At 34.8% G+C, this 24,687-nt stretch overlaps 2 protein-coding genes across 2 annotated transcripts in view; one reads left to right on the top strand and one right to left on the bottom strand.

Moving 5' to 3' along the window:
* Window positions 1-14: 14 nt before the first annotated feature.
* On the bottom strand, window positions 15-23,194 carry LOC110029239 (metal tolerance protein 2). Its single transcript, XM_020731435.1, has 12 exons — window positions 22,766-23,194; window positions 21,577-21,646; window positions 19,558-19,655; window positions 19,217-19,368; window positions 18,404-18,519; window positions 16,939-17,035; window positions 16,468-16,552; window positions 13,441-13,503; window positions 11,573-11,678; window positions 11,146-11,282; window positions 1,116-1,207; window positions 15-288 (listed from the first exon to the last, which is right to left on the bottom strand). Exons 1-12 carry the CDS (start codon window positions 23,192-23,194, stop codon window positions 174-176), a joined length of 1,560 nt encoding a protein of 519 aa, XP_020587094.1. The 3' UTR covers window positions 15-173.
* Window positions 23,195-24,467: 1,273 nt separating this feature from the next.
* Window positions 24,468-24,687, top strand: part of LOC110029222 — a gene marked incomplete in the record, with an annotated part of 5,366 nt that continues 5,146 nt past the window's right edge. The window contains 1 exon segment of the mRNA XM_020731404.1: window positions 24,468-24,670. Coding sequence (XP_020587063.1) covers window positions 24,638-24,670 — 33 coding nt within the window.

Here is a 24,687-nt window from a genome sequence, read left to right as displayed (position 1 = left end):
TCAGATATGGATGGATGCATTTCTCCTTAAAATTATTTCAAGAAAAAAATATTTTGAAAAAATACTATAAATCAGATAATAATTTTCTTGCAATTATTACACTTCACAATGAAAAAGATTATTTAAAAGAATATCCAATTAGTTCTCAGCATATTGTCTGTAGTAGTTACCAACTAAATGGTCCCCTGTATTGGATGACCCAACCTCAATAGAATGCTCACTTCATTAATATTAGAAGCAGCCTTCAAAATCTCCTTCTCTGCTTCTCTTGCCATGTTGATTGCTTCTCTGCAGCCAAATTGAACAATAGAATTAATAAATATATGTATTTTCATATCTAACATCCAAACTTTACCTTTTTTTTTTTTTACATTTATACCACTCAAACCTTTCATATCACATAAAATATATCACGACTTTTACTTCTAAAAAATAAAATACACATTTTCATTAGGGCTGTCAAACACAGCTCGGTCATGAATAGTTAGTGTTCTACTTGTTAAGTAGCTCGTGTTTGATTCGTTCGCTAAGCAAACGAGTCGAGCACGAACAATTTTTTTGGTGCACAATGTATGAATGAACTGAAAACGAACACAATGATTTGTCCGTTCATGTTCGGCTTATTTTGGTTCAAAATAATTAAATTAACTATAAAACTAAGATTTATAATCAATTAAAATTATTAATTAAAAAATAGAATAAAAATAAAAATATATTAAATTCTATTTAAATGAATATTTTAAAATAAATAATAAGATTTAAATCTAGCCCCTAATCTTAATATTCTACAGTTGTGTGACTCGCAGTCAAAATGGTTCGTTGAAGAACAGCTTGTGTTTGGCTCGCTAAGCAAACGAGTCAAACACGGACAAATTTTTTGCACTCAATATAAAAACTAGCTGAACATAAAATAGTGTTATTTTTTAACAAGCCGAACATGAGTTGAGCCTGGGCTTGCTGAAGCCCAGCTCATTTACACCCTTAGGCAAAGTGGCATATAGGTAAAAATTGAAGTTTAGGTGTTAGATATGTAAATACATAAGAATTGAATGCTATGTATGCAAATCTTCCATACGATAATTAAGAATAAAAAAAAGAAATGAAAGGATAATTACTGGATCAATTTTTCTGGAGGTATAGAGACTTGAACCTGAAGCAGTATATTCTCTCCAAATTTGTGGAGAATGATATGCTCAACAGTCATTTTCTGTAAAATTCATCAAGAAAAGATGTTTTCAAAAGTACCAGAGTATTTATAATTCAATGTTACTAAAATAATTTGCTTGAAAATAAAGGAAAATAATCTGTAAAAATTAAACTCAAGTGATTAGTTTAGAAAAAAGGTGTTGATGGATGGATGCCAATAGAAAAATTAATATTTAGAATGCTTACACCTAAGGATGGGTTTTCTAATATGATTGGTAGCACTTTGGGGGTTTTGTGTGTGTGTGTGTGTGTGTGTGGGGGGGGATAAGCTAAAGTCTGCCTCAGTGAGTACATCAAATTATCCAATCAGAGGCCGAGCCAAAAAAATTTTCTAGCGGGCACAATTTGATATTCCCATCCGTACCCATGTCAGACACGTATTTTTCCTAGCGGGCCCAAATTGACTTTTCTTAGCGAGGTTTAATAACTTTGTTTATGGGGCTTCTCAAAAACCTATTCATTCTTAGGGAAAATTCATATATCTATATGCTAAACACAAAAAAATAAACAATGAATTTGTTAACAGGGTCTCGAGCCCGGAAGAAGAATGTTTAGAGAAATTAAAAAAAAAAAAACTATTTTTCTCCGGGCTTTGAAAAATTTATGGCTTTGCCAATGGCAGCAGCACAAAAACAGTTATTTAAGGGTCCGTTTGGTGCAATTTATTCGTTGCGGGGCATTTTCAAAACGGCGCCAAAGGTGTTTGTTTCCCATGTCTGAGTTTTGCGAGAATCTTTTTCCATTAAACGCTAGCTGGAGGTTCGACCCCGCGGCCCACATTAGAAGAGAAAACTTTACTCCTTTGCCTCTCTCGCGTAAGCATGGAGGAGGCACTCCTTAGAAGAACGACCACCTAGCCCTGTCAAGCATCATTCCACCTCCACTTCCTCCTCCGGGAGAGGTAAAACACCATCCCTCGACGACTCTCTCCTTCTCCATCCTCTTCCTCACATTCTTCTTCCCCAAAAAGAGATTTCCCTAAATTAATTGAGGAAAAGCAGCTGGAGGTTCCCCTGGGCCTATTTTTCCTCGCTCTCTATCATGCGTGGCTTCTCTTCTCCGTCCTCAAGTGACCAAATACCACTGGCATCGGCCTCCATGCCTTTGTTCGCCGGCGATGGGTCCAAGCAATGACGGCTGTCAGAGCCCCTCTTCTTCCCTTCTCTTCTTCCTACCCTTTCTTCCTTCAGCGCCTTTCTTGTTCTGCATCTTGCAAATTTTGATAGCTTTCTTGTTTGATGGCTTTTATTGATTCGTGAGCCGTGAGCCTTTTGATATATATATATATATATATATATATATATTTGGCTATATGGTTTGTTTACAAAATGCTTGGTGTTGACCTTATTTTTAGTGAGGTCTAGTCTTCCTCTTAGGATTTAGGATCTAGCCTTAGGACTCTTCCTTTGACTATCTTAGACCCTTAGAAATGGGACCCGCCTCATTTTAGAAATTCAACCTACTTCTGTACCATTTTGGAGTTTCGCATGTGTGGTATCGACTTCTAGCACTAAGAAAGGTGAAACCAACATGAGAGAACCCAAAAAAAGTCTCGATAGGATCTTTAAGCCTTAGGGTGACCTTTTGCACAATTTGCACTCTCGTGCGCACAAACTTCGCAATTCGGAGAGTCGACATGTCCGATCACTACAATTCGCATCGCTTGTACCGTTATCTGTCGATGACTTGAATAGATTTTGGAGACGATCGATCGCAGGTTGAAATGTTATGAAATTTGAATTTTGACGTGTTTTTGACCTGATTGTCGACGATGTCGTCCGAGCGACCCCGGATGATAAAACGGACTGCACCGGCGCGTCCGGAATGTCGATTTTGCTTAGGGAGGACACCCATTTTGCTAAGGCACTGCGCGCGAGTAAATTTCATGAGATTTAATATATATATGAAGCCTAAATCCCTAAACTCACGCACCCGAGCTCTGCCTCCATTTCTCTCTCCCGTTCACGTGTCCCGCTCTCCCCTTTCTCGATCTCGAGCCCTAGCCGAGCCGACCGAGCCGACCGAGCCGACCGAGCCCTTCTCCACGCGAGAGAAAGTTGACCTCTCATTCGTCCTTGCCCGACACTTTCTGCCCGCGACTCTCCTTCCTGAAGTTGTGTCTGCCTCTACGAGCTGCGATTTTCCTTTCTTGGTAGGTTGACTCTGATGAGTTTGCTCCCTGAAACACTTGAATGGCAACCTTCTTTTCTTCCAGATGCCTCTCTCCCTGCCACTCGGCTCGCCACTTGGTCCTGGGCACTTCGGTTGCCTTGCCTTCTGTAAGCAAAAAAGGCGTACTTCTTCTTCCTTGACCCGATTCGAGTACCGAAGAGGGTGTTGGTTGGCTTCATTCTTTCCCCCTCTTCTCTGCCTATGAATATAGTTTCTTTTGGGTTTTGGTGTTGTTGAGAAGTTTCTTAAGGAGAGAGGAAGTGGCGATCTTTGTTGTTGGAAGATTTTAGCAAGGATTTTAGGAAGAAGATTTCTATGGGAGCATCTCTTTGAAACTATTTTTGAGTACAGCGTTTTAGATGTCATATTAGAGAGGTATTTGCTCTTCCCCTTTTTTCTCCTGTGCCTTAGTTTCCTGCGGTTTTCTCTCTGTAGAACCCCTTATGCTCGGTTCAGTGGATAGTGCAGCATGCTTATGTGATATCACACTTATGTTTTCTTTGAAATACTTGGTACTCAAGCATCTAGAGATAAAAATATGGGCATATTCTAGGAGTTAGACTTGGTTACTTGCTTAAAGTAGTGAAGTTATGACATGTTTATGTTTATTGTAGCATAGTTATGTTGGAAGCAATTAGAAGAGCTTTGGAATAATTTTGTTACTCCTCTTGTAAACATGTTAGGATATGTATTATGAAGCTTTTCATCTATTTTTATTTAGCATGAGATATTAGAGAGATTATTTGGCCTTTCATGCATATTGGGGGTTCGATTTTGGCATCTTATAACTTTCTCTTGCTTAAAATGCATGTTATGAATAAGTTCACTTTGATTTGGAAAAGATGTTATAGTTTGCTTTAATAATTTGATTTGACTCCTCGAAGGGGGGGATCTTTCATGCTTGGATGTTTGAGAGAAATTAATTCATGCTTAGAACGACTATATTGGTGGCCTAAAAAAAATGCTTTTCATGACACTGCTATAGTTTAAAATCTATTTTGGCTCCATATGCTGATGTCTTACAGGCTTGTGAGCTATTCCTTGGCTTTGAATGACTCGGTTTTACCTTGAAATGGCTGGAACTTTAACTTCTGTTAAAGCCTGAATTTATATCGATGCTTGGGTCCTGTTTTAGCCTTGTTGGGCTCGGTTTTGGCTTGGTTTGGAAGTTCGGTTTGCTTGTCTTAGCTCCTACCCGAGAGGTGGCTTGGGAGTTTGATTTGGTTTGTTTTTAGTCCTACCCGTGGGCTTGTTGATAGACCATTTGGTTTGGCTTTGGCCCCTGCTGGGCTCGATTTTGGCATCTTGTGTGTTTTTGGCTTAAATATACATATTGTGTAGGAATTTATTTTGATTTGGAGGAGTTCCATAGCTATTCTTGTTTAAAACATATGGTAGTCCTATATTTTGATGTCTTCAAGGCATAGAGATGTTTTCTACCCTTTTGTTGTAGCCTGACTTTGAACCTCAGTTGTGTCGCGGTTTGGCTCTAGCTAGAAGCTCGGTTTTGCTTTGTCTTGCCCCCACCCGAGAAGTGGCTTGAGTGTGGTTTTGCTGGCTTTAATTCCTACCCGAGAAATTGCTTTGTTTTTTTTTTATTTTTGTTGGCCTCGGCTCCTATTTTTGTTGGCCTCGGCTCCTACCCGAGAGCCTATTTTGGCGTACTGTGTTGTCCTTATTCGAGAATTGTTAGCTGGTTTTGATGGATTGGTTTGGAAGCTTATAAGGCTGCAGTTGCCCTGATTGGTGATGTTTTGTACTCTCTTATGTATATCAAAAGGGAATTGATTTGAGTTGCCCTGAACCGTAAGCCTTAACAGTTCTTTTCCGGGCCCTTTTATTGCCTTAGCCGTGAGCCTCCTCTCCTTCTGTGCCTAGGGTTGCCTTGGCCGTGAGCCTCTTTTAGCCTTGCGTTGCCTTAGCTGCTGCTTCCTCTTCTCTATTGACCTCGACCGTGAGCATTTATTTGGTTCTATGGGAAGGTTTCATGCTTATTTGATGTATGAGGCTATCTATTAATTCGAAAGTTGGTAATTCGAAAGTTGGAGAATTGAATTTTGATTTCAGCATGAGTTTGGAAATATTAGTGGTGGTTTCCCCGAGATCATTTTCTTTTTGAAGTTTGGGAGATTTTAAATCTTATTTTGGAAAAGTATTTGATTGAGACGAATTAATTTCATAAAAGATGTCATTGGGGTTTGGATACTGGCTTAAGAGGTCATTTTGACTAGGGTTGGTCCAATTTAAAAAAAATGGTAAGAAAGTGATATCCATTTCGGATTGATTCAGGGATTTTCGGGTCTTACTTTTCGAATCTTTTTTGTCACGAGCTTTGATGGCTGGTTCATCCTTCGTTCTTTTCGATGTTTTAGGTGAATCAGTCTCTCATCTCTCTCACCCCATTTTTGTTCTTTTTTTTTCTTTTTTCTTGGTTCGGTTTTCGATGTTTATGTCTGATGCATAAGTGTCCAGGTATAGCCTTTTGCTATACGTGAAACCATCAAGCAAGGTCGCAAGTAGTCGTTTTGTGGCGTACGGTGGTGATGATAAAGACATACCGAAGATAGAGCAGAAAGATGTTCTATCCTATAACATCAAGATCCAGGTATTTGATAAACAATAGGATAACGGTATCCTTCACCGACATAAGTCTAGCAGGAGTTGGGCTCGAACCTCCTCAAGTGATTGGCAGTCTCACGCCCGACAACGTAATCGACTTGTGGACAATAAAAATTTGTTAAAATCTGTTTAAAAAAATAAATAAATAAAAATATATTCTTCTCTATAAAATAAAGTTTAATAATTTTTTGAGACCTATGTGCATGTCAAAAACATAAATTTTAAAAATACAATTTTAAAATTGATTGTCCACCTGGCGAATACTTGTTTAGGCTGGGAAATATCCCTCTAAGTGAGGTTCAAGACACAATTCTAGACGAATGGTGGGTTCTATATATTCAGGTGACCAAGTAGCCTTTGCAGACCCTTGAGTATAAATATATATCTGAGCCTAGCCCCATACGAGTGCATGCGGTCCCCCTCACCCAAAGTTTTTTTTGTTTTATCGAAGCTTTGGGACAGGGCACTCGTGTTACTTTTCCTTTCTTTTGGGATTTCTCCAAGATTTTTGAGGATTTCTTTTCTTTTACTTGAGTCTTTTCCCGTTGATTTTCTTGAGTATTCTGTCATGAGTCGTTGTTACACTCTTCTTCGGATTTCCTGGACGACGTTTCTTCCAAACTTCGCTTTTTGCGATGCATTTAGACTTGTTATACTTAAGGAACAGCGGATCTCACGGGCGTACATGTTTGCTTTACATTTTACAGCGCTTCATTTTCCTGTTTCTACATGCTCTACTATACATGCTACTATTCTTTCTGTACAGCATGTTATACTATTCATGTTTCTACCTGCTACTGTACCGTACAACATGTTATATTATTCTTGTTTTTGTTTGCTACTGTTCTTCCTGTATAACATGTTATATTATTCTTGTTTTTACCTGCTATCGTACCGCACAACATATTATACTATTCATGTTTCTACCTGCTACTGTTCTACATGCATCCTACTGTTTGTCCTGTATTGCACATTTTATATTATATTTCTTTAAACATGTCTTCTTTTTATATAGGACGTTTAGAGGACTATTACCATAGGGTCGTTTGATTTGACATCATAACTGGACACCCTAGAAAACGGACACCATCATAACTGGACACCCTAGAAAACTTAAAATCGTCACGTCGAGGAGCTTGGAGCTAGCGCAGTGGGCAGCACGACCATCTTCAACAGCAGAACATATTTTCCCCAGCCAAACCATTCTTTTTCTAGAAATTAAACAATAAGTCATAGGATTTCGAGGTAGTTTGCTTAGCGCGACATAAATCCTCACTTTATTTGTTAGGTTTTTGCACAGCCAGACTGTGCAGTTTAAGCCCTAACTCGTTCTAAGTTCCGAGGTTGTCGTCCGATACGACGTAAACCCTCATATATTCTAGGCGAATTGTGTGACCGTGTCACGCAAATATAAGCCTTAATCAAATAAAATTGGTAGGATGAAACACTTGCACTTGAATAATTTCTTCACTTGAATAATTTCTTCTCAAAACTGAAGTCAAACCATAGAATAGACTAGGAAGTCACCGGGGTTCGCCTCCAGCTCTAAGACCTCCTCTAGTTCTTTCTCATTTGGATTCCTCAACAATATTCCAGATTTGAGCATTTCCCCTTTCACACCTCTTCGTCCGATTTTGTTGAAAAGTCCTATCATTTTGACCTCTTTGAAGATAGTATTCCCTGATTTTTACCGAGAGTTTTCTTAAGTGACTTCGGTCATTTAAGATGTAATTAACTATAGGGGTTTGCCCTTATAGAAAGCTTTTACGAACCCAGCCTAAAATAAACACTATTTAATTCTTTGTATTAAATAGGGGAACTTGTCAGCAAATAAAATGGTTTTCGCAGACCAAACAAATGTCATATATTTCTTAGTTTATTTGATCGAACATCATCCTCAAGTCTTGTGTTTATCCCCCAAGATATATACAAAATTTGAGGTAGAGCGCTCTTTCATTTAAACTGTGAAAAATATGGGGTCAGTTTGATTTCAGATTTTTCTTAAAACTCATATATATATATATATGTAAATTAAACGTCCTTCCAAAGTGGACAACGGAATTTCGATTCCGACGACCGACAGCTTCTTACGGGCAACTCACCCCACTACCTTTCACCCCCCAAACTCTTCAGTGCCGACACTTGGAAACCAGGAAACAAGGTTCATAGATCTTAGCACCTCCGCGTGATTCTGAAATTTTCTCTTGATATATACTCTATTGTGAAGGGAAAGTGAAGGGGCAAAAGGTTTCTTTCTCTTTTGCCATTTACCAATATGTGGCGTTACAGGATTCTGATCCACGGCTAACTATATAGAACTCCATTTAAGAGTTAAGATCTGAACAAAAAATTATTTTTACCTAACTCATACAAAATGTATATCACATTTGTCTTACCTTTATAAATTCATTATTTACCTTGCTCTACCTAACATCTACATTATTGATACCTGCCATCATTTACTGAATAAACTTATGTTTATTACATATCACACCGAGCACTATATAAGATGGCTCCAACTTGTTGGTGCATTTTAATAGCCAAAGCAAATAGTATGTAGAGGTAGAGAACAAAGATCAGCTTAAGGTTTAAGTTATCAAATGAAGAAGCTCTTGTAGTAGATAAAAGAAACGAGGAAGTAACTTTCGAAATCGAGAATGAAAGATGGTAATAGCATTTAGCAACATTTTCTATATTTAACTCTCATTTTGCAGCAGGAGTTTGGATCTATCTCCTTTTTTATATACATAAACTAATATATCTATCTTTATCCTTGCATATATGTTTTTTTATTTATTTATTTTATTATTATTTTTGTGGATATATTTCTCCTTTAGTGCTTAGTGGAATCTTTAGTCTCTATTTGACAATGGACATATGTGAATATAACAGAACCATAGAAATTTGTATTTCTTGTGATTATGACCTTTAATATGTTTACTTTTCATTTTCATTTAATTTTGTGCAATGTTACATCATTATTCTAACACCCTTCGTTCTGTAAATTTATGATTGGGCTACCTTAATTTCCTTTAGAAAATTTTGTAATTACCATTGAAAATGTGAAAAGTTGAATTCCCGGAGTGTAAGCTTTTATACTCGTGAACAAGATAATGATAGCTAGTAAGACTGGAAATCCTTAGAACAAAACATTGGTAAATCCTAATCGTAAAATCTAATCTGAAAATAAATGTACTTTGGTATTGTCATCTTTAAAAATTCCTTAAATTCAATAATTCAGTTGGGAACTCTTTTCTCGTAGAATTTTAACATTCTTCGTGATTGGGTTATGATCCAATAGTATTCAAGATTATTAATGTGCATTTAAGATTTTACATTAAGCATACGTTACTCCAGTCTGTATTTGATTGGACCATTTTGAAAGTATAGCCTATTTACTGTTAGTATAAGATACTGAAATACTATACTCTCGTTTTATGACTTTGTTCTTCCCTGGCATAGGAAAGGTTATCAAACCTAACCTGATAGTGATCGGTATCCTAACTGCTAAAAGAAAAAAAAACGCACTCATACACACAATAAACAAAATGGAGAATCACTATTCACCATTCTATAGGTTTAATGAAAAGTTCATGTCTCTGTTTGTGACATAAAAATTGGAGCTTGGGGTCTTATTTTTCATTATGGGAGACAAATTGGGTTCACAAATTGGGTTCACTGACTTGAGATTGACCTAACCCGAAACTACTTAACCTGAAACCAACCAGAATATTAAACAGGTCAGAAATTTCAAACCAAAACGAAATCCATCTTCAACTCACCGACTAGAACTTAACCAATATAACCCGTTTAATATAGGTCATAACAACTATTTGGGTCAATTTAGGGTCAAATATAAGTCAATTTTGGGTTGTTGGGGGTTGATTTTAATCAATTTAAGGTTAAATATAGGTCAATTTTTTGTAGTGTTATGAAGTGATTTTTTACTTCTAAAGTATCAAATTTATAGTTTGGCAGTTATGTTGTAAATAATATTACTGAACAAGGACATAATAATCATTTATCTAGAAACAATTGTAAATCATCTATTTTTCAACCGCACAAACCAAACAAACAGTCAGTTTATTCTTATCAGCTGCTAATTAGCAGCTAATCTGGATCAGTTGCTTATCAACAAATTATTGATAAGCTGCAGCTGCGCTAAACAGACCCTAAGATGCAAATTATATATTTTAAAGAAATAAAACTAAAAATATATAAATGCTAATGGGGGCATTGTTTGATATGCATACCTTGAGCACAACTCTGCCAAATATTATCTCATTCATATTTCGCACACGCAATTTCGTGTTTCAAATAGCTTGTAAATAGTCAAGTTCGTGTTCTACTCAATTCAAATTCAAATTTGATCGAATTAACAAATGTTCAGGTCGATTTTGAGTTATACTCAAGCCTTTATATTATATTCATTCCAACTCATTTGACTCAAAAATAAAATTTTTACTTAAAAATGTTCGTTTTACCTCCCACTTTATAATAGAGTGCAAATGAAAACAGAATTTTTGTATTCGTTTTCACATTTAAATTGGATTCCTAATGAGAATTATTCCTTTAGGCGATGTGGGGGCAAAAAACTTGGGCGGTAGGACAGACAGGCCACAGAACTCTTAGGACATTTACAAACATACTACCCAATTTTATGTATTTACATATATGAAAGAAAAGACAAGCTGGAAGGCGGCAAGCACATTTTTGGGAAAAAAGGGCATTTACATATATTTCGGCCAACTCTCATGAATTTACATATATAACCATTTTAGGGACATTTACATGCATACCACCCAAATTTTATTTATTTACATATCTAACAGCTAAACTTATATCTTTTTATAATCATAACACCCAAAAAACTTAAAAAAATTTAAATTTAGCATTTTTAATACATATAAAAAATAATATAAAAATCTATATCAATAAAAAATATTATTTAATTATTTCAAGCCAAACATGAACAAATTGTTTATATATCGAGCTCAAAAAAATTACGTATTTGGCTCGCTTGCTTAAAGAATGAATCGAGCATGAGCTATTTAACGAGTAGAAAATGAGCAATTTGCAAAAGAAACGAGCTTTTTTGACAGCCCTGTGTGTTTGATTTAGACAGAATTTAAATACCAGATTATTTACCTCCTGAAACAGTGATGAAATTACATGAGAAACAACAGCTTCTGCTTCTTGCTGTTTGGAGATGTTTGTATCTTGATTTTCTAAATTCTTCGAACTCGGTCTTCGGTCCGACATAGAGTTATGTGAATAGGAAGGATCTAAGATTGATAAATTTAGGGGAAAAAATTAAAAATAGCTACAAACAATCCAAATAGGTCTCAATGAAAATTGTACGGACAAAAAAATAAAAAATGTTTGGAAGAAATCGTAATTGATATTTTTAAGAATTATAATCAACATGAGAATCGTTATTATCATTTTGGATTCCCATTGAAAGAAAAAAAAAATCACCTTAATAAGAAAATTAAGTAAGCTTGCAACAAAATTAAAATTTTCTAAAATTATGTGTAAAAAAACAGTTAAAGTGAAGGGAAATGATTAGGGATACCTATGTGCACAAAAACCTCTGCAACTTGATGGTGAGTTTTCTGTATAATTTGACGCACAGTCTCACCAATATCATGCGCAGCACTGACACTCAAGAAAGGATCAACCTGAAATAGAATTCAAAATTTGAATATTTTTAGATAAACCAAAAAAAAGAAAGATTTGCGTACATATCACTCAATTCCTACGTATTTAGATATTAATACCTAAATTTCTATTTTTCCATACATCTACCTTACTTATATATGAAAAGATATACTTGACTTTTTAAAAGTCAAAATGGCGGTATTTTTTTATGTTATACGAAAGATTTGGACATAAATGTAAAAAGCAAATTTTTTGGGTTAGATATGTAAATACATGAGAATTGGGTGGTATGCAAATGTCAAAAAAAAAAAAAAAAAAAAAAAAAAACTGAAGCTTAAATACCCTGTAAGGAATACAAGATGAATTTCTGGGATAAACAAAAAAAATAAGGTATTGAGCTTTTCGTATTAGATTGAGCCCTATCAGCTATTGACTAATATAGTAAACGGGTATTTTTTTTCTCTCTGATTATTTTGAGCGAGCAGTGCTCATAGTGACTTCTCTAAGGCAATTATACTTGAGATTAGATCATTGGGGTGCAATTACTTTAATTTTATAGGGATTCATTTCAATGATACAAAGGCATACAATAAAACCTAAAAAAAATTTTAGTTAAAACAACGAAAGCATATTTTAGATGATTCATTTTAATATTTATTTTTTTTAAGTATTTCTAATATGACCCTAAAATTATTTAAATGCTTAGAGTACTCAAATATTTTTTTTAAGCAATTTGATAGCGTAACAATCTTTTTGTGCATGAGCTCACAAAAAATGTGAGTCATAACCCTTTGGTAATGGTTCCAACATTTTTTAAGTCAAAAGATATTACGATGTGGTAGCTGATACAAATGAGAGTACAAAAAGATGTTTCTCATTCTCCAACGCCATCTTCATTTCGTTATATCCTAAGAACTATCCATGTACTGGATCATATCATGGGTCAAAATATTGTCGATCATAAGATTTGTTATGGGCAATGAGAAATTATGGCAAGCTTTATTTAGGTCCTGAAAGTTAATAAAATCACGAATCTGGCCATACATTTATTCAAGAGAAAAATCCTTTTTAATAATTGAATTGGCATATTTTTCTTCTAGTTGAAATCATCTATAATGAGTTTTTGGTTTTACTGTTCCACAATCTCAAGTCTCATTTTCCTTGGTGTTTGCTTGACAGGTGGGACCTTTAGATTAATAGAGAATTTATGAATTGCTACAATATTAGAAAAACCTAACAATTATGTATATTCAACAAGATGCGGTACTTTTACAGGAAGAGTAATATTTTTTAGTTCTATTTTTAAATGTGAGAGGAGCATTGATGAAAGAAGGCATGGGTTAATTGTTTTTCTCATCATAGAAACTTCTTGATTTCATGGCTTCGCAATTAGTTTAAAATGTTGAAATCAATAAAACTATGTTTAGAATTACTAATTGTTTTTTTATTTAACAATAAATTGAAACTGAATAGGAAAACTATCGGAACCATTAAAACTATCAAAATCAAAACTTTTGCAATGAGACTGGAACCAATTATAGAAATCGGAACCATAAAAGTTATCAAAATCAAACTTTTTGCAATAAGACCCAAACCAATTATAGAAAACTCTGCACCAAAAAATGCATTTTATTTCCCACTCTTTAGTGAAAATGCAATTCATTTGAACCATACTAAGTCTCCTAGGACCAAATATTTAGGTAAAGGTAGAATAATGTTGCTTAAAAAGATATGAAAATGATAGTTTGAATAAAACAAGAGCACAGGAAAGAAATTCCTTACCTCGATATGCACATCAAGATATAAAAAAGAACCAGCCTTCCTTCCTCTTAGGCGATGGCAACCCTATAAGCGATAATTAAGCATATTTTAACAAGAAGATGACGCACTATAGCAACAAATGGGGCAGCAAAATGAAATGCAAATCCAAAAGAAGCTTGACATTTGACAGGTCTAAAACGTTAATTTAACTTTTAAAATTGAAACTTGAATTGCCAACGAAATAAATAGGAGCATTTACATATATATCATGCAATTCTTATGTAATTACATATCTAACACCTTAACATTCATATTTACAAACATACAACTCAAATCTGTAATATCACATAAAAAATACCACCATCACTACATTTTTAAAAGTGAAATACACATTTTCATGCATAGGTTTATGACATCAAGGTGTTACAAGTGTAAATATCAATATTTGGGTGTTCGATATGTAAATACATAAGAAATATGTGGTATGTATGTAAACACACACACACACACACACACATCTAATAGACAATTAGCAATAAACTCAATCAAGACAGGCTCTCCATGAATCCATGGTATGAGATGGGTCTATCAATCTTGACCAAAATTCCAAACAGTCATCATTGGCCAACCACATGATGGATTTAGGCTCAATTGCTTCCTTACTAACCCAAGAATGACTTAATAAATTGCATAAGCCCAATTAGAGGACCAGAGCTTTGGGCTAACCAAATCAGAGTGTAGCATCATTTGATGGATTTAGTACAACATAATTGAGTGAAATGCAATAAACTCAATAAACTTTAACTTAGGGTCCATTGGATGAGTTCAATTTAATGCCTAAAGTTCTGGGTCCCACCAACCCAATCTAAAATGGCTATATAGGCCAAAATCCCTCTTAGCTTGCTAGGCCAGGTGAAAATTGACTTGGCCATAGGCTAATCGCAAGACACCACTAGCCAAGAATTGTGTTAATCAAACACTACTAGCCAAGAATTGTGTTAACTTAGGCCCAATTCTCCTTCGTATATGGTCAATATGAGCCTCTTTGCTAGTGGAAGAGACCCTCACAAGTCCCATTCATGATCAATAGTCCCTCTTATAGCTTAGAGTTGTTAAAAACATTGATGATCAACTGCAAAATGACCATAGAACATCATCCTAAGCCATCTTGCTCAAAAGCACAACTTTCACTTCTCATAACAATCTCTCTCAAAGCCTTCAAGATCAAGAGGGAAGCTTCAACTTGTAAGATAGCATCCTAAGCTTCTACGCCCAATGAATGATTGTCCCATATGAAGTACTTGCCTTAGGCGATTTCCAATTCATAACATGTTCTGAAGGTGATCCAAAGGTTCTAATATATGTCACTATGCTATCAATATTATTCAACAAATTTCCTAAAAGGGCAATGGGAGCCAAAGTCAATATCGGCGAGTTTTTCATAGCCAATCTAAAATACAAGGTAACGATCTAAATGTTCAATTCTTAGCATTTCACCTAATCGGGTTGACAAGCCTGGTAGACCAACCTAATAGAACTTGAGCTAATTTTATTCTTGAAACTTGCATATTGCATTCTTCATCAAAATATTGAGAGTATAAAAATTATGCAACTATGCATGCACAAAAAGTGATCCATCCGCTGTAAGAAGAGAAAAGAAAACACCTGACTCAATGTAAATGTCCTAACAAAAAAAACTATTATGCAAGCCTAATTGTGCATAAAAAATGAGCGACCCAGGATAGAAATTGGAATATCATTTAACTAAATTCAGTGAAGAAGGCAAATTTTAGGCTTATCCAACGGTACAATCTGCCAAGTCCTGCACCCCATGCTCTGTCTTAGATGGCATTCACGTTATCACCTTCAATAATGATTCTCTTCCCTCCCAACATCAACAACTCCATGATGTTTTTCATGGAAAGAATGGCTTCGAACAATGCTTGAGAGTTGTGCCGGTGAAGAAAATTTTGTCTAGTAGAAATCACTAGCTCCCCCAAATCATCTTTGATGATCACTCCCGTGCTAGCCAAGTGGGAAGGGAGTAGGGCGCAATCAGCAGTGGTTTTAACCCAACCGCAAAGAGAGGAAAGAAGCACAAGAAAGAGGGGTGAGATAGCCAGGAGGGATGGTTGATATCCCAATGCTCCTGTATGAGAAAGGAGCATTATCAATGTAAGAACCTAAAAAATCATGGCTGCCATGGTAATATGAGTCACGACGCCCTTCCAAATTCTTTGACATTAGCTAACTTTATTCAGAGCCAAATAGAAGGTAGTTGTTTACTAAAACGTTGACCAAGCAACAATGGTTAGACAACTGACTAAGTATTAGCCAACTAACCTGAGTATAGGTTGACATGCCTACTGTGAACTATAGATGTAATGATGCTAGCTCACAAGTTAGGGATGAATTAGACTCGAAGCTTCAGTGAACTTTACAATTATCTAAGCAATCAATGTGACTAGTGCAGTTGTGTCCGAGATGGCAAACCAAATAGGGCGATCCAGCCAGAGAATGTCTGGTTGAACTACATAAGCAAGCTAGAAAGATAAAGGACCTTGATGGTGCTGAAGATGGCCAAGCCTTGAAATGTGTCATCCATAAAGAAATATGGATACTGAAGAAAAACATCAATATAAGAAAGTAGGAATATTTACATACATATCACTCAATTCCTATGTATCTACATATCTAGTACCTACATTTTTTACAAACATATCACATTTCCAATGCATGAAAATGTGTATTTCACTTTTTAAAGGTTAAAACAGCAGTATTTTATAAGTGATAATGTGTAAAAGTAAAGTTTGGTGTTAGACATTTAAATACATAGGAATTGGGTGGTATGTATGTAAATGACCCAAGAAAGTAATGAAATGACAACATAGGCATAGTTAACTCCGTCTGCAGGTCCAATCTTAATGAGACAATAGAAAGCTCAAAGATTTATATGATTAATGATGAGGAGCATAGCATAGAGTTATGAAGAGGCAGCTAGCAGTGCAATTTAGCCATGAAAAATACAAATAGGAATTTAGAAATTACCTTCACATCTTCAACTTGATTGATTGTCTGTCTAATTGGTGCTAAAACTGACTGTGGGGCGCCAGCATCAACTAATTCCATGACACTGCAAATAAAAATGTTAAAAAGTTGCATTAGTTAACTAATGTAAATGTTCATACATCAAAGCTTGAAAGATCTTAAATAATTTTTTATAGAAGGAATGATTAAATGGAAAAAATTTAGAGGCGTTCACTTAAACACCACCCAATTACTATGTCTTTATATATCTAGCACCTAAATTTATTTTTTACATTTATACAACCTTCATATCACATAAAAAGTACCGCCATTTTAAGTTTTAAAAAGCTAAATACTCATTTTCATTCATAAATAAGGTTAATTGAAGTTTAGGTGTCACATATGTAAATACAATAGAATTGAGTGGTAAGTATGTAAAGCTTCCAGAAACTTATTCCATGACCCATTTGCTCATTGCCTTCTCTCCATCACCTCTGATAACCAGACTCAATTCCAGCTTTGAAAATCATCCCCGCAACAACAATTCCAGCAAGTGGATCTACAAATGGCACCCCTATCAAAGATCCTCCTGCAATAACATGCCAAAGCAAGCTCACATGTTTGAGTAGAGAGTTCAACATTACAGGGAAATGTGTGGCACACAATTCTTATGTATTTATATATTTACACACATAACACTTTGGTGCTCTAAACTTATGCATGAAAAGGTGTATTTGACTTATAAGAAGTGATAATAGTGCTATTTTTAATGTGATATTAAAGATTTTGATGCTGTGTCTAAATATGAAAATTTAGATGTGACGTATGTAAATACATAATAATTGTGTGTTATGTATGTAAATATCCCAAAGTTTAGAGAGAAAATAGAGCATAACTGGCACTAAATGTGTAGTTATATAAGAAAAAGGCATTTACATACATATCACCAAATTCCTACGTATTTACATATCTAACACCTGTAATTTACTTCTTACATTTATACCACCCAAATCTTTCATATCACATCAAAAATAACACCATTTTAACTTTAAAAAGATCAAATACACCTTTTAAAGCATAGGTAAGATAACATGTTTATAAAAAAATGAAATTTCGGAGTCGGATATGTAATTACATAAGAATTAAGAGGTATGTAAGTAAATATTTCTATAAGAAAAAAAAGAAAAGTCAAAACAGAGCACATATCGTTTAGCATGCTTTCAATAGACTTCAACATGGTTATAAGCTTCTGAACAAAGAGCCAATAAGTAACTCTTTAAACATTCATTTGCCAGCATTAATTATTCAGCTAAGGGGCCAAAAAAACATAACAATATTATGTATTACGATCAAGTAGAGGAGACCATATAACGGACAAATTTCAAAAATGAACTATAAAAAAATATTAGGAGCATTTATCGCTATATAAAAAAACTGTGAGTTATTATTAGTGAGAGATAGTAAAATTAAATTGCTCTAGTAAACCATATGGAAGTGGAGAGGAACACTAATGAGCTCCCACAAACAATCCTAAACTATATAATGTAAAAAGATTTATATACATACCACTAAATTCCTATGTATTTACCTATCTCACACCTAAACTTTAATTTTTACATACTCACCACCATACCTATCCATAAAAAGTGTAATTTGCTTTTAAGTTAAAAATTGTGGTATTTTTTATGTGATATGAAGATTTGGGTAGCATATATGTAATAACAAAAGTTCAGATGTTAGATGTGTAAATACGTGTAAATACATAAGAATTGAGTGGCATGTATGTCAATGCCCCTAAAATATAATGCTCAGAAGTATGAAGCATCTCAAAAATTTTCTTGATTTTATCTGATTTACAACTAACGAAGCTGGAAGCAAGCACTATTTGACAGCATAAAATGCCAGATTGTCAAAGGGTTTGTTTGCAAAGAAACAACTAATGTTATGAGCTACTTACCAACCCCAATTAGTGCAACAACAGATGACACAGCATCAGCCCGATGGTGCCATGCATTTGCCTTCATCAAACCACTTCCTTGCTTTTCCCCAGCCCTCTTGGTTATCCAATAAAGCCTAAATTCCATAAGCAGAAACAATTTTTTTAGTTAAGCCTATTGCTCCATCTCCAAATCATTATAGAAAATATAAGGAGATAAATGGAACCACAAATTTCGATAATGAAGATTGGTTCAAGTTGTAGATATCACAAATGACATGTTTCCACATGGTATACATTGAAAAAATCTTATACAAGTCCTCTTATTATGGTGCAATTACATACATGCATTGCTATTTACAAATTTAGCACCCTCTTTTGTCCATGTTTCACTAAAATATCAAAAATCACATTAAAATCCCAACCCACATTTTTACTTTTTATCAAATTCTCATTGGTTTGACCGTGACATGCATAAATGCATCGGTTCAATAGTTCAAAAAAATCAGATCGGAGCTAGTTTTGTTAATAGCAATATTTTAAGTATTGTGTATGTAATTATCCCATACATGGGGTATTTACATACATACCACCCAATTCTTCTGTATTTACACATCTAACACCTAAATCTTACATGTTACATATATATCAGCCAAATCCTTCATATCACATCAAAAATAACACCATTTTGACTTTTAAAAAGTGAAATACGCCTTTTCATGCATAGGGAAAGTGGTATGTATGTAAAAATTAAAATTTGAGTGTTAGATATATAAATACATAAGAATTGAGTGGTATGTTGTAAATAATCCAACAAAGAGACAACCGACATACCCTTCTTTCACTGAAATTGATAAAAGAGTCATGCTCAAAGCCAGGGTAGGGTGATCCAAATCAAATCCATGATGATGGCCGCCATGACCATGATTATGATTATGATGATCCAAGGTATGACTTATCATATCTGGTGCCGACATCAAAACCCCCTGAAAGTGAACAGGCACAAACCATATGGGCAGACGTGTGGCAAACGTCCTTCAGAATATCAAAGATACACATACAAATTGTCAGGCGTCACCAATATTTTTAAGTAATTATGTTATCAAACGCCACATGCATAATCTATATGATGAAAAAAATCATAAGAATATTAAAAACTAACTAAGAAACTATACCTGCAGAACATCAAAAGCATGCCAGGCAATACCACCAGCAGTTCCCAAAAGCATACAAGAAATTCCAAGAGCTCCTAAAGATTCAAATTTTCCATGCCCTGGAAAAAAAACACAAGGAATGGGTCAACTTCTTACTCTAAATGATATCTGCAGGAGCACATGAAAAACTCAATAAGATTCTATCAGATTCGTATCCCATTTGTATCGCCATACTGAAACCGTACTTCTTAATCGGCAGCTTTACTTTATACACAATGGCTTTTCCCTAATTATAATACCAAAAAGTAACTCAATGATTAACTTTAAGTACCTTATTCGCTAGTAAGTTGCTTGGAATATTATATTATGAGCTGGACAGGAATTTGTTCATGAAATAGTATAGTTATATATAAAACTTCTAAGTTGGGGACTTTAACCAAAAAAATTTAACTTATGACACCATAGTTCTATTAAATGTGGAATGAAAACCAATGCTACCATTTTTCCCTAATGAAATAATGTTTACAACATTGTAAAGCTCAACATGCGTACTTAATATGTGAGAATTATTTTGCGAACCATGTTCATTTATTCTTAGAGAAATTCTATATTCCCAAACAAATCTAAGCAAAAAACTCATCCCATAGGAGTATTTGATTAGGCGAACCAATAAAAAATCTTCCCAAGCAAAAGAGGATGACACACCAAAATTTGTGTGGCTCGCTTGACGGTAGTATTGTCCAAATAGTTTTGATCTGTAGATTTTTTTGGAGAGTACTCTAAACCAGAGAAATCCAATAAGGTTGAATGGTTGATTGAACTTGCACACTTGCTTTGACCCACCATTTATGGAGATTCTTAGTTGAGAATTTGCAAACATCAACACTTAGCAGGCTAAGGTTTAAACTACGATTTGGCATGCTATTTAAGTATAAATAAAATATATGTATTTAAGAAGGTTTTTTCTGTTTAAAGGCGGTTTAGCACATTTGCTTAATCTTTCCATTTACAATCAAGGCCAAAGGGATTAAGCCTATCACCCTCAACTAAATTATGATCTATTCAACAAAGATGAAATGAACCTTTAAGCCATAGTTACATGCGGGAAGACGATCAAAGCAAAGCATTGAAACAACTTCTAAACTAAATAATGAAATCATATCAAACAATTAAAGAGACTAAAACCCTATTCCCTAGGGAATGAATCGAGCTAATCTTCAGATAATTGTTGTCCCCTATTCCACCTACAAAGGGCTTGTATTAGTTATACATTTGGAAGAGAGTATCATCATGTTCTCCTAGGGTAGTTAATTTTAGGGGCATTACATACCACCCAATTCCTATGTATTTACATATCAATGCCTAAGCTTTACTTTTAAAATCATACGGCCCAAAATATCACATCAAAAATACCAATATTTGACTTCTAAATAAATGAAATACACATTTACATGCATAGGTTGGGTGGCATATATGTAAAAATTGAAATTTTGGTGTTCGATATATAAATACATAGAAATTAAGTGATATGTATGTAAAACTTCCATAATTTTATCACCTAAATTCAAATATATCAAATGGTATTCGTTAGTATCAGCGCTGACTATGATATGTATTGGATGAGGACAAGTTCAACACTAGAAAGTATGTGCGCTTCTTAGCTTTCAATATAAAGACCTAATAAGAAATAATCTATGCAATTTGACAAATGCAACATCAAACCATCTAAGGTTGGACTTCTGAATCATTTTTCGCCTTTCATTAGTTGTTGGGCTCTACAATATCAAGAAGGATTTTTGTAGGTTGTTTGGTTCATTACTAATAAAATGTGGTGTAAAATAAATACTTCTAAAATGGAGCAGCATGAAGAAAGGACCAAAAGATAAAACTATCTTCAATATAGCTACCAAACTTTGCACTGAAACACACAGAAATTTGTAATTTAGATGCAAAAAATTGACTTCAGCACAATTTTTTGTCGGACATAATAAATATTATACGAAGAAGGAAAAAGAGTAAGGTTATAGAAGTAAAATTAACCATATGGGTGTTTGTTGTCCTTTGGAGCCTTGGCAGCCCTATAAGACAACAATGCAATGCTGCTGAGAACCTGCAAAATCCTAAGGTTAAAGATGACAAGGAACCAAATTTTCTCTCGCCATTAAAAGAAGATAAAGAAAAACGAACAGTTTTTGTAAATTATCTCAACCAAATAGAATATTATAAAGATGGGACGTTATATACATACACCTAACTATAAACTCCTGAACTTTAAGTTTTATATTTATACCACCAAAATCTTTCATATCAGATGAAAAATACCACCTTTCTGACATCTAAAATAAAAAATACACCTTTTCATGCATAGGTAAGGCGGTATGCATTTAAATATTGAAGTTTAGGTGTTACATATGTAAATAGATAATAATTGAGTGGTACTTATAAAAATCTTCCTTTAAAGATTTCAACACTATCATCTCTAACTCTTCATCCATTCAGTTATCATCCATTCCCATCAAGTAAAAAACAATCTGTGCAGATTTATTTGTTGGATGAACAATGAATTTTTTTTATATAAACATGACAAGATTGATATGGATGTTTATATCAACTTAGTAATATCATGTTTTTGCATGTTAGAGTAGCACTTTTATAGATAGCATTTAATTCTTATTCCAATTGCATAATTCACTGATATTTACATAATAGGCCATCTAACTACTAAAATAAATGATAGTAAAAAGAAGAATCACAATCACAATGGGTCTTTTTAAACTAATTAAATTGTACAGGTAAAATAACACTAAAACAAATGCATCAAGGGAGTATTTGGGAACATAGTAACCATGGATTTAAAGTAAATCCAGCCAAATAAAAAAAAAAAAAACGAAAAATGAAATTACATAGAAAGACGGAGGATTCAATAATATATTCTGCCGTGCTTGGAGGGTCGTCTCCATCGCCATCACAGTCAATATAAATCAAGATTTATGGGATTTACTAAATCCTATTTAACGAAAATATGGGTTGCAGCCAAACACCCCCTATATTTGATGCACATACTAAAACCTAATAGAACCATCTAGACAGCAATGTTATTGGTATCAAATTCACCAAAATTAGTTCTCCATTGCTTTCAGGTCTAAAACCCTAAAGATCCACAATGATCCCAGCTAAAAAAAAGCAACAACAAAGTAAATCTGCCACCCAATTTTCACGCTATACTTACGACATCGGAGGCCGAATGCGCGGCATCCGCGATAATAGCGGTGCTTCCACAGATGTAGCCGGTGAGGGCTTTCCCGACGGAGAGGAAAACATCAGCGGCGAGTCCCAGCCGGAATATTCCCTCCGCCTTCTCCCTATCCATACCAACATGGCTATGATCGCGGCCATCGTCGGAGTGGCCGCCGTGCCACCTCCGGCTTATGAGAGTGTAATACCGGTGTTCCATGAGTGGGATGACGATCGAGAGGCGGTCAGGAGGAAAGAGGAGCCGGTTCTCGCGGAGCGAAGGAGACCAGCCGGTGAAGTAGGCTCGCCGGAGAGCGGCGAGATGGGGCGGCCGGAATCCCATTGGAAGCCGGGGACTCAGTTCCCGCTTGTTGGTAAAAATTTGCTTCCAATATGAGAATTGTTTAGGGGCAACTAGATACATAAACGTTTATATCTTCAATACTCCGCATAAAATCCGAATCTTTTATCTTTATTTAATTTATTAAAGGAATAATTACAAGTGTAGCTAGCTGTCAACTCCCAAGAGTTTATGGGTGGTAGGCAATCATGACTTAAATACTATTTTTCGGCCCTACACCTAATCAATATGGGACTATTTGCTGTGACATAGCGCTCAAAATTTTGTTATTTGGATATATATATATATATATATATATATATTAATTTCAGTATATATATATTATCTATTATATTAAACAACCAATCCAAAATATCATTATTTTTAAAATCATATTATTAGCGCAATTATTTGTGATTAACATAATAATTGAAGGTATAGTTTCTCACAATAAGGTCGTGTGTTTGAATCTCACATATTATCTTTTCCACTCACATTTCTGGGAAAAAAAAAATATTGTTGCATATCTTGCATTGAATGAGTCTTGAAGTGACCACATATCTCGTGGCATCTTTCTCATAATAAAATATTTAAAATTAAATATTCAAAAGAAACGACTTGAATTACTCTATATAATATCTAATGTCATTTTGACACGCATTGATATTTTTGAGAATTATTGGTAGAGAACTAGATAATAAAATGAAACGGAGTTTACATGGATACCTCACAATTCTTATATATTTACTGTCTACACATCTAGCACTTAATAATGCATGTTTATATTTCATGTATTGTATGACATAAATTCTACTTCATAGTTTAAGGTAATGAGATTGTCCTAAGAATTTGCTAAACTAGACTAAGCGTTCATTGGTATCACCTCATTTAGTTGACTGGCTTCAGTTGACCAGCTCAAATTAGGGCTGTGATAAGATTTTGAGCCAAATTCGTCTCTAAACTGAACTATTTTTGAGGTGGCTCGAATGTTATTTTTGGCTCGTGAGTTAGTTCGATCCGGCACAAAGTGTTGCTCAAGTAGGCTCGAAAATAGTTCGGCTTCGAGCCAGATCAGATCGAAACTTGCATGTAAAGATAAAATTTTTACAAGTGCGCCCCAAGTAACACGTTGGTATGTAAGAGCAACTAAAATTCTTACATATTTTTATATATAACATAAAAATTTAATATTTGCGTATACACACTATAGTGTTATTATATCATCAGATTTATATTTGACAATGTGTATTTTAATTGTAAATAAGAATAATGATAAATAAATATGTATTTATGAAGATATTAAAGTTTTGATATTAGCTATACAAATATTTGAAACTTACCATCCAGCCCAAAAGGAACGGCCTAACCCTGTCGGCCCAATCCAATCACACAGGCCGACGCCGTGCTCCGAAGCATCCCTAAGCGGTTATCGAATCAGATTCTGCTCATTTTCATGGCGTCCGACTCGATAGAGCTCACTCCTTTCTGGTTGTAGGTACGAGCAAGCTACTACTCGTGAGGAGGAGAATGGGACAAGCTCTACGGCGAGTAATGGGTCGGGTTCCGTGCTCGGGGCG

This window comes from Phalaenopsis equestris, unplaced genomic scaffold, assembly GCF_001263595.1.
Source record: "Phalaenopsis equestris unplaced genomic scaffold, ASM126359v1 Scaffold000552, whole genome shotgun sequence".
Taxonomy (NCBI): Eukaryota; Viridiplantae; Streptophyta; class Magnoliopsida; order Asparagales; family Orchidaceae; genus Phalaenopsis; species Phalaenopsis equestris.
Note: the sequence above shows the minus strand (reverse complement) of the source record. Positions and strands in the feature narration are given on the sequence as shown.